The 12119-nt window shown below is 32.4% G+C and overlaps 3 protein-coding genes across 3 annotated transcripts in view; all 3 read right to left on the reverse strand.

The window, feature by feature from the left end:
* LOC144847466 (cyclin-dependent kinase 2-like) overlaps positions 1–12119 on the reverse strand; it is an 89915-nt gene that overhangs the window by 36365 nt on the left and 41431 nt on the right. The window lies entirely within an intron of this gene.
* The window catches only part of LOC144847552 (cysteine dioxygenase type 1-like), a 106371-nt gene that overhangs the window by 25310 nt on the left and 68942 nt on the right, over positions 1–12119 (reverse strand). The gene's annotated exons all lie outside the window — the stretch shown is intronic.
* On the reverse strand, positions 1370–6785 carry LOC144851662 (uncharacterized). The gene is made up of 3 exons (XM_078709268.1): positions 6575–6785; positions 2394–2636; positions 1370–1765 (listed from the first exon to the last, which is right to left on the reverse strand). Exons 1-3 carry the CDS (start codon positions 6585–6587, stop codon positions 1710–1712), a joined length of 312 nt encoding a protein of 103 aa, XP_078565394.1. The 5' UTR covers positions 6588–6785; the 3' UTR covers positions 1370–1709.

Here is a 12119-nt window from a genome sequence, read left to right on the forward strand (position 1 = left end):
ATGACGATTCACATTCATGTGATTTTTCCATCCAATGATCTATTGTTTTCTTGGATTTCGTGTTTTTATGGCATGCTTTTTATTGGAATGGTCACCCACATCTCACCCACCAACTTGTTCATATTTTAAATGCTTTAAACTTGGTTCACAACACAAAAGCTTAAGTGCAACGCAAGCAAGTTGACCGATGCCAAAGCGACAGATCAGTTTAACTATTGATTTGTGATTGGTCAAATGACTTGCGTTGCGCTTACGTCCTTGCGTTGCGTGGGAACAAAGATTTAAACAAGAACATATATCATGTTTATCAAACACAACCGTCCAAATCATGGCAGAATTTCAGATAGAACATTCAACAAAGAGTGTATATTTGAATGAGCCGGGTAAATCTCATTTATTGATGGAAACACAAGGAGCATCAATAAAATAACAGAATTGCCAAATTGGAAGGATCAAATATCTAAAGGAGAATTGATTCTATTGAGAAAAAAACACTTGACGGCTATTAAAACTTCTTTCTTTTTCTTCTAAATATACTAGGTACAACTAATAATAACATATCATGTTTATCAAATAATAACCGCTCACATCACGGGTCCTAAATTAAATGGAATACTGTATATTTGCGACAACCAACACGACTACGTCCAAATCACATTCTCTATTATTTCAACTTTGTAATTATAGTCAACATGTATGATTACATTTTTGCATTCCATGTACTAAAAATATGATAAACAAATCGACTATATACAAAGTTTTATATTGGTATTCACGCTTCATTGCTTGTCAGAGCCGAAAGTTCATTGTTTGTCACAAAGCATTGGCCTAAGATGACTAGGCTACGTTTACGACTTTCGCTCTCTGTGGGTGAAAGCAATTATTACAGGCGACGATTGTAAACGTCATAGTCCGTGGAAGGTATTTTGTTATCCAATGAGAAGCGTTCTAATATGCATGTCTTTAGGGAGGTACCCTTCGTCATCAAAACTACATTACATTGCTAGGTATTTTAGGCCATAGATATGCTTACGGAACTCACTTGCACTTTCTTGTCTACAAGGTGTTTTTTGTTATTGATCAAATAAATAAATAAGTAATTGAAATAGTAGGGTGACTTTTGTTTTTCCTGCATCTAGGCCTACTGTCAATTAGAACCTTCCTAATCTAAATATAGCTGTTTTAAAAGCATAGTAGGCCTATATAACAATCTAATATTTCTATATTAGATTGTAAGCATAAGATAATAAGCACAACCAATTAAATGAATGTACAGTATACTTAATAACAAAAAGCCAAAGCAAACGAACACAAAAAGACAGAAATAGCAAAACAATTACAAGAAAATTATTACAATATAAGTACAAGCTATTTATTGTATTTATTCAGAGAAAAAAAATAACTTCATGCTGGAACATAATTTAACACTTTATTACTTCAAAGCATTTATGGAGATTTTAAAATGAAAACAAGTTATAGCTCTGCCGTTTGATAACTGAAATTGGTATTTAAACAGACAACGTTATTAACTTATTACAGATATCAGTGTAATTCCCTGTATGAAAACGAGTACTGTATTCACAATGGATACAGCAATTGTAATAAGCTAGTCCCCAACGTTTGACAAGTCTTTGGTTTTTTTATGTAAATCAATCGTGTTTTTCCATGAGTACAGAAACTGAAGCGACGACAACAGAGGGCGATCGTCCTTATTCTAGCTTGCTCAGTTTCCTTCTTAATTCATTCTGGTCTAGCAAACCATCACCTAAAAAGAATTTAAAAATGGAATTTGAAAATTACTTGAAACAAAACTGTAATGAATTGTTTACCTATTTCTGACTCATTTCAAATACTAAACAAAATACATACAGTACATCATTTGTGGCGATGGTGTACGGTAAGTACTGGAAATATATATTTTACTAGAGACACAACGCAAGGATTTAGACGCAATGCAAGCGAGTTGACCAATCAGAGGTGACAGTTCGAATAATCCATCGCTTGTGATTGGTCAAGTCATTTATGTTGCGCCTATACCCTTATTAAATAATATTGAAGTTGTTAATAGGAAGCTTCCGATTTGGGACAACCGACGAAATACCTAGGTGTTGTCGGTTGCCGCCTGGACCTAAAAACCATAAAAACTGTGTAAGGATCGACCAAAACCGTATTCCCGCACGCAATGAATTATGATTACGTAGTTTGGTAATTGAAAACTCACTAAAGTTTGTTCTCACAAGTAGACATAACGCATGGTAGTAGGCGCAACGTAAATGATTTAACCAATCACAAGCGATGGGTTATTCGAACTTGGTCAACTCGCTTGCATTGCGTCACATCCTTGCGTTCTGTCTCTTGTAGAAACAAAGCTTAATAATTAAACATTGTCTAACCATTTAAGTCTGTTTTCCTAAAAAAGACGGAAAGTGGATCGTTGCTCATAATTTGGAGATACCCGAGTTCGTTTTCAGATATGAATCCATCACTGTCCAAGTCGTAATGGTCTATCCTTTCGTTAGCAGCAGGCCATGACTTTTTCCCAATTCTTATCTGGTGCTTGCCGTTTAATAGACAGTTGCATAACGTCGCTCCTAGAAGCAATGTGAGGGCGATCAATCTAAGTCGTAGACAACATTCTATCGAAAAAATAAAACTTTCAATATTAATTATAGAGGGCGCAGCTCAGTATATGTAATGTAAAACAGTAATGACCTAAACAGTATACTTTACAAGTTTTATTTCAAACCAGAATATTATCTAAGCTATGAAAGTTGAGTCTAAGATACGATATAATTAGGATAATTTAGAATGGGTGGATTTTGATAGATTATAGAAATGTGTAATTGTACTCTTCCCTGGAATTACTAACTCAAAGGCATCAAGCAATAAACAGAGGGAAATGGTAAACCACGATGACGTTACTAAGTATTAACCAGTTGGGTAAAATAATACAAATTGTAAACAAAGCGGATAATACTATGTGTTTGTATGTGATGTACAGTAGCGTGTACCAAATGTGTAAAAACTAAAACCATGTACTGTACAAAATAAATTGCAGAAAGACAATCTTGCTCCTAATGTAAAGTTACTGTAGGTAAATTTGAACACATTTTATTTAAATTTGTATTACAGTTGAACTTTCCGAATGCGGCCACCCTCGGAACGGGGAAATGTGGCCGCTTACGGGAGGTTCGATAGAAGACCAAAATCACGTATTATGGCTATACATGATATTTGTCGGCGTTCTTAACGCAACGGGCCTCTAAATTCTCCAGTCAATTGTATTTTATTGTTTATGATCAGGTGGTTTTGTATTATTTATGATTTTCAGACAAATTTTAAAAGCTTTTATCATATGAAAATTGTCGGTCAAAATCGGTGTAGTTTTCTCATCTCATCTAAAAAACACAGGAATGTTCTTCACAGAAACTTTTTAAAACCGCTTCGAATAAGGCTAATATAAAGCACAATAAGTATCAAAATTGTATAGGGAGGTGGCCGCTCATGGAGGTTCAACTGTACCTGAAAACTTAAATAAAGGGTCTCTTCTATAGTTCACTATGTCGGTCGGTCGGTCTGTCGGTATGTCTGTCGGTCTGTCTGTCGGTCTGTCCGTCGGTCCGGTATCACTATGCATTGTAGCACGCGACTTAATGGCTGTTGGCCTTGTTTACCTTCCAACTCTCGTGGTGGGCCCATAATGTACCTCGGAGCTAGACTCTATATCCACCCTTTCCGTTGTTTGCTAAACTGGCAAAAACTAATCTAGTCATATTATTAAGTTGAGTAAATTTTTAAATATTTAAACACACTTTTTGAAAATTTTACTTGTTTGAAGTTTATAAATATGCTAGGGAATGAGCTTTACAGCATAAACATTGAGAAAGCACTTATGTATCAACATAAGGAAATTATCTCCCTAAACCGTATGTTATGATTCCATACACAATTTAATTATTGCGACGACTGTTGTTTACTTTTCTTTATCATTTTGATCCTGATTGTTCACTCCTGTTTAATGAAAATCTATCCTGAGCTTTAACATAAAATCGCAGACTATTTAACCAAAACAAAATTATCATTATTCTCTCATAAAGATAACGTAATTTGCACTAAGTATGCGTAGCTTCGAAAGGGTTTGTCAGTCTTGTCAATCTTAAGATGAACCAATCATGACGGTTGGAAAGAAGCGGAAATACTGGCATGTAAATCAAAACGTCGAGTCAAAACGATAGATACACCCGAGGCTCTGAAATATGTTATATTAAACAATTAAAGGTTTTCTATAAAATCATTTATATTTATGATACATAACAAGCTGCTGGCGTTCTCTTCTCAAATTAATGTTTCCTATCACGGCAAAATAATAATCTATAAGGATGTAGTTTAAGCAAATAAATTCAACGTTTTCAGAATATTTCGCGTACTCGACAATTATACTCCGTTTATGGTCATTTGGTATTCTGTTCATGATCATATAAGTAGTGCTAATAATCTCTCATCATGAACTATTACACTGTTCCTATTAGGGATAATCCTTACTCGTCTTTCAGTCGAGATAATGGCTCTTTATTTGCTTCTTTATTCCGCACCTTAACAGGTAAATCTTTCAGGAAATATCATTCAATGAAAATAAATGATATGACTTCGGAACATGCTAAGCCTACAGTAGAGCAAACAGAATTGCAAACAAAGGTTTGGATAGATTCTAACAAAACATAAGTATATCAGTTTTTAATAAAGTTTTAGGAATGGGCTGAATATTTTTTGAAGTGGATGGATTAGCCTGATGGTGCTTGTTGAGATACTGTTAATAAATGCGTACACTACTGACACTCACAAAGTGATTGGTACTAGAAATGACGGGATATTATATATTTATTTCAAAATTTCGAATTTAAAAAGCAAGCATTAAGTCTTTATTTTAAAGGTATAAACTCATAAATTAAATTATATATTAAGACAGCAGACGCGATTTCCAACCTGAACTCACTTCCGTAAAAATTCCTTCTATACTGCCTGTGGGTAACTTATCTTTAATTTGACATTAGAGGTTAAAATTATAGATCAATAAACGTACTTTATCATACAAATAAGCAGGGATAACTCAAAAGGTTTGGAAGCTTATAGCACTAACCATTTAGCAACAAGCGCTGCAAAGGCAATGTTAGTGTCAGGGGAAAGTAAACCATATGGAAGAAAGACTGTAGTCAACATACAAGAAACTGTAGGCGCTGTTTATAGTCGTTAGACATGATACCGAATGGAAATTGTTCAATAATAAACCTAACTAAGGAACTTGGCTTACAGTTTTTTCTCCTAAAGAAAAACAAAAGGATATTATTTACCAGAATACTGATAATAATTTCAATCTATTACTCCTTTTCCTTATTTTAGTTTTTTTTATTGCGTCCCCAAGGTACAATCAATAAAGTGTTTTCAGTTTAATTTTCTACACGAGCTCTGCGTAAATTAGCTATTTTAAGTTAATGTTTACTTGTGATTACTTAGTTTAGTAATTAAAGGTTAGAAGACTTGGCCAATAATACAAAATCAAAATATATTAAATGGACATCCATTACACGCGGTACAATTAAGTAACTCACAGAAAGGGGAAATGGAAAACAAAACAATAATCGAATGACTAATATCTAAAAAAATGTCAAAACAAAAAGACAAACCATACAGTAATTTAACATTATATTAGAATATGGTGTACTTGTATTTATAGTGTTTTTTAGCTAATAAAGCTACTGGGTAATGATAATTTCTCTATAAAAATTATCTAAATGTTTAAAATAACGGTACATTGATTCAGACTATGACGATGTGTGGTTTAACAAGGCCAACAGCCATAAGTCGCGTGCTAAAACGCATAGTGATACCGGACCGACAGACAGACCGACAGACCGACCGACCGACCGACATAGTGAACTATAGAGTCGCGTCCACGCGACTAAAAAGAGAATCTGTATTAACTTCAGGTACAGTTGGAAGGGTATGCTCTTCTTGATTTAATAAAATACAGTAAATTCAATGTTGAGTTTTATCACCACTTTTGTGAAATATGGAATAAATAATGTGGTCTTCTAATTTACAGGAGCACATTGTATATAAACTCGAATCATTGATGACATTCTTTTTCTAAAGATTCAAAATCGTTTGGTTTGCCTTATGTTATCGAGTGAAAGTTTTTCAACAAAACGCTAACTTAAAACTGTCTATATGAACTAAGAAAGAAACTATTCAATGCAACAATTTCAGCAAACGCAAAACCAGATATTTAGAAAAATTGTAAACTATTATAAAAGGTATATACAGTGTGACATCGAATACAAGACAGCAAAATATTATACAGTACCTACATGACATTTTCGATTAGGCGTTTGTTTTTTTGCTTTAATAGTTCGTATTGAACAACCAACAGGGGATAGTCCTAATAATAGGCCTAAAACAACTTCCTAAATTTAATGTGCTACAAAACAGCACAGTAAGGATCGTTTAGAGAAGAAGCAACTAAAGTAAAAATGATTATAACATAACCTAAACTAAGTATCAAGAAAGTATAACTTACCCGATTTCAACATCGTTTCAGATACCGTAGGTAAGCCGTAGGTGAGCACTCCTCAATGAATATATAGCAAGGTATTACACCGTCTCGCCACAAAAAGTATACCTTTCGTTTTGGGTTCCACACGCTATTATCAATAACTGAATGATAACTTTGGGATCGACTTTCTTCCAATTAAAAGCGTTCCTTCCGTCAGTGGACTGCCAGTTTAATGCAGCTATTATGAAGTTAAAATGCTTTGCGTTATCTTATAGATAAGATGAAGAGAGTAGTAGGTACGGTGTTTCCAATGACGAAACCTACGTCACGCGGTAGTGTTGTTGCCCCTGGTAAGTGATTTGCCAGTTTCAAAGAAAGGAGTTCATCTGTAAATTTATAGCCAATCATTGCCTTCTATTTCATAACGACCCATACAAAATTTTGAAATTATTACACTTGGCGACCTTTCTAATTTTAAATTAGGCCTCTTTTAATTGATGTTATGTGATGTTTGTTTTTACTGATTTTGATGGGTTTATTTTAAACAAAAAGATAATTATCATATAAACATTTAATTTAAATGGTATAATGCAAATGTTGTCTTTAGGCTCCTATTATTATTTTCATTTCTGGCCGGAATGGATCTACCGTGTCTTATTAAGTAATTAACTTTCCCTTGTTTATTTATTTTTTAAATAATTGTTCTTAACGGTTTGGTATTGAAATACGTTCGCGTCATTACTCCACTCAAAATAAAAATTATTGTGCCTGGTTGAAAATACACAAATTAATACATAATATGGTTGTACTTCTTAGATATGGTTCAATGTCCAACAGGAGTTCCCGCGTTGTCAAATTGAAAAATCGATGTTAGGCCTGAATCAAAATAAATCGGAGGACATTCCCGTTAAAAAGTAAAATCAGGGAAGGCTGGTAAAATAAATGTACTCAATATGATAACAAGGCCTACAAATGGAAAGGGTCAACAACGCTTTACTGTTTAATTATGATGGTAATGTAATAACAGAATAACATTAAAATTAATCCGCACTATAAATATAGTATAAAATGGTAAACCTATTATTAATTTAAAATAAAACAGGGTCTTGGAAACAGAATCTGTTCAAAGTTCATAATATTAATACACCTAATAATACTTGATACTCTTCTATTTATTGATTTGATAGTGTTATATATTTGTGTTTAACGCAGAGATTAAGCCCTAGCTTGACACACACGACCTTATCTCATTTCGTAAATGTTTCGTTATAACTTTTAATTTCAAATCATGCCAAACGCAGTTAGTATCAATAATCTCGTTTAGCTACCCGGTAAATAAACGATATTATCTATTTGTGACAGTAGAACATGACAGTGATGGAACGGGCCATATCGGACTGAACGCCCTGTGACGATACGAATTTAAATATCTGTTCATAGTTTCTGTAATTCACAAACTAATAGAAAAATCTAATGTTTCACGCGGAAGCCCGCTAGATATATTCGACACCAATTCAGGTAATTTGAATAATTATTTACAATATAGCAACTGACATATTATTGCAAAGTTCAACATTATAAACACAATTTTCAGTTCTATTCCACAATTTTTACTAATAATTGTAATAAAAACATATTTTCGTCTTTAACATTACCGAAAAATTGGTAAGGCAGGCTGAACTTATCGACGTGTAACATGTAAGCATACGGTACCGTAAAACCTCGAAAAGAAGTTGATGGGCTTCTTTTTTAGTACTCTTGGTTGGGCTTCTTTCAAGATGGTCTTCGTTTCAAAATGGGATTCTTATCGAGATTACTTTTGCAAATTAAAGAGTGGATTATTTTCGAAATGAAGGCTGTAAATTTTGTGAATTGCTACTACTGTACAATAATAGTATTTTGAGACATTACCTGCCAATTGTACGTATTTATGACGAAATACCATTTTAAACTGAAAAATGAATGTATTACGATATAATAATAAACTCGATCATATTATATCTGCATCAATCGTCATCTGGCATTAAATCAGCTTGTTCCTTTGATATACAAATAGTTTATCTTGAAATGAAGCCCATTACTTTGCAAACTAAAGAAGGGGGCTTCTTTTCGAAAAGAAGCCCTCTTTTACGGTAAGTTACCATAGCAATGGAATGTGACGTAACACAGAGATACAAGATGTAAACCTGTTTTTATACGCTGGTGATGAAATGATGCGGACTTTATACGCTCGCATACTGAGACCATCATAAATGTGGAAAAGAAGAAAATTAGGCGTGAAGGAACTCAATTTTACATCCCATATAAAAAACCCAGAGAAATTGAAACAAATTATCAAGCAATGTGAACATTTTTTCATGGAATTAAATAGAAAGACTTGATAGCGTTTATAGGCACCGTATAAAGCATACATTTTCAAGTCAGCAAAATATACTAAGTACTTATTTACAGTACTTACATGAATGAATGTAATAGTTGATATTAGAATAACATAATTAATAGAAACAATTTTTAAAATTTGGAATGATATAGAATTATAAACAGAGGCCTACAGTATGACATAGGGCCATACCATGCCTTAGCATTGTATATCCATAAACAATAAAACGTTTATTATTATTTTCATTTTACAAAGAACCATCTAAATTACTTTCTTGTTATTGTATAATTATTATGGAAAAATTGTTTAGAATCTAAATCTAAAGAAAATAGATAATTGAACCCCTTAAATTAGGTCGAAAAGATTGAAGTTGGCTAAGTTTCTTAACATGGATAGTAAATTGCACTTTATATTGCAATTCCAGAATTTTTATAGTGATATAAATAATAGTTTGCCAATAAACGTCACATGTAGGAATAGAGATCATTTTAATTTTAGAATTATTTATTTTCACTTATTTTTTTCCGTTACTCACAGAAAAGCAGTTTAGCCCTGAGGTATTAACCTGGAAATCAGGCACAAATTAAAGACACTTTAGAATATTATGATTAGGATAAGACAAATACAGATACTGATTAAAAAAGCATATGTATTGCATTGCCTCGAGGTCACGCATGGACTATTCGAGCGACACGCGAGGAATAGCTATTTTTAAATATTTAATTTAAGCACTTAATTTCACTCGAAATCACCCGAATATTCTGAATGTTTTGTACCAGTTTTTATATCGATCATAAATTATCTTTATACTAACAACAAAACTTCCATTACTGCACCTAAATATTATTGATATATAAGGAAAAGACTCGCTGGATCATAAATATTGAAATGAGCGCGGGTGTGTAGTAAGTGATGACGTCAGGTAAATTAGGTACCATGCCATTAGTTGGCGGTGCTATCAATTCGACAGTCTTTAACACGACTCGATAGTAAACGTTGCTCTTTATAATTACTTGTTCTTTCGATAAATAATCCTGTTAGGTGACTACGATAGCGACAGAAAAATAGTCAACAAAAGTTGTCCACAAACAAGTGACGGAGTTTAATGGGATATAATCCTACAATAGAGAGACATTTAATTATATTTTTCCCCTAAATTATTTGTTGTTGTTATTGCATGGTGAAGCTTTTAAAACAAAATAACGGTAACAATTCATAGGTGTTCAGATGGAATGTTTTAATAGACAGTTTATTATTTGATGTATGCCATACAGCAGGCCTACTACTACTATACATAGGTGTATGGTGTGGGTGATGGGCGGTGGAGGTTCTTCTTATTAAAAATAAAAATAAAAAATCGAAATATGTTATGTTTGATAGTTTTTTGTTTGTTATTGCTATATTTTGAAAAATGTTTTTATTTTGTTTATTTCAACTCTTGTTTATCGTATTGTTATATAATTTCTATACGATTTTATCCTCTCTGTATTTTGTCGTTGCTTATGATCTAAACTAAGAGTCTAATTCATACGTAATACAGTCATCATTTATATTAATGTAACTAAAACCTGACAAACAAAATCTAGACGCGTGATTTGCATAAGCGTCCGTGGACCCCGAGTCATTGACATCTGCTGTATTATACCATGGAAGATAAATAATTCTCCATGATTATACCATTATCAAATCAAATTATCACTATCGACCTTTGTTTATAGACCTAAACTTATTTAACTATATTGTAATCAATTGTTATGTATAATAATTACATTTAAAAAAAAATTCCAATTATAATTAGGCCTATTGCTAATAATCATTCATTTTATAGCAAATTAGTTCCGATGGACCTTTCTAGCTATTTTACAACAGTCCTTAATAAACGTAAATTACCTGATTTAGTATACAAATTTAATAAGATGTTAAAAATACAGTAATAAAACGACTTTATTGTTTATATATTAATATTTTAAAGGAAAATGTTATATGTCTGTCGTGATAAGACGTCATTATGTCTGTCGTGATAAGACGTCATTTTAAAAAATAACGTAAAATGACGTCTAAATTAACCAACTAGAAGATGCCATTATTCGTAATGACGTCATTGATATGCTCGTTAAATGTAATTAAACGGATACGGTATTCTATTTATTTTTGGCTATATGTATTTACATACAACATATCAGATATATATTTTACTACAAAACATAGTTAGTTAATAGAAAGATTCTTTGCTCAGATTCCAGTAGGCACACTTTATTTTAGTAGGCCTAGCCTACACACCGAAAAGTGTTTAATAACATTATATCTTTATTTCAAACACATGATCCACTTTTCTTCTTCTATTTTAATTCTAAAAGAGGTATTTGTAATTTTGATTGATTTGACAGATCGCTTATTGTCTGATAAAGCCTACAAAACCGTGTACAGGATTTGTTGAGTAGCGCCCCTTATCGACATGCACTTGGAAATTGTAGACACTGGTGGCGCTATAGTATTAAACAACAAAATAATTGGACCAAACCTTTAATACTTTCGGCCACATAAATTATGTCTATAAATCTTTCTTATAACATTATAAGTACTGAATATTATAAGAGTTTAGTCAAATCATTATTCTACGTTAAAACGTAGAGTGCAATTCCTCATATAGGACTAAATAATAACTAATTACTAAACTATTAATTAGCATTTTCTGACAAGAAAGTTGTAAAACTTAACAACAATAAAAAGCAACATAAACAAAATAATAATTAGTATAGATAGAAGATAATAAACATTAAATCTAGCAAGATTTAATGAGATATAGGTAATAGTTAAGGAGGGAACAACATTAGCCCCTCCGGACGAATAGTGTTTTCCAAAATATTGACACTTTCTTTCCCCTTTTCTGCCTGTTTTACTTTATCGTTTTGATTTAGCCTTTTGCTTATTTTATTTATATTGAGATCAATCCACTGATACTCACAGCATTGTCATTTTTTATTAATTTGCTCTTGAATTTAAGAAACAACATTGCGAGAAAAAAGAGTGTTAGAAATAACTAGGTACATTAATGAAATAATATCGACGCGTCGAGGTATGATGGATGTTTGTTTTCAACAATTTTGTTATTTAATTGATGACGCTTTTATTTATGCCTATACCAAATAGTTTTCTTTTCAGCACAAGTACATTGTCTAATTTGTTGCA

This window comes from Antedon bifida, chromosome 1, assembly GCF_963402885.1.
Source record: "Antedon bifida chromosome 1, ecAntBifi1.1, whole genome shotgun sequence".
Taxonomy (NCBI): Eukaryota; Metazoa; Echinodermata; class Crinoidea; order Comatulida; family Antedonidae; genus Antedon; species Antedon bifida.

Excerpts from the sequence above, each read along its gene's own strand:
- LOC144851662 (XM_078709268.1), bottom strand. Across the intron at positions 1,766-2,393 it reads TAGGAAAACAGACTTAAATG|GTGATGGTTTGCTAGACCAG; the intron begins GTTAGACAATGT and ends AATTCTTTTTAG.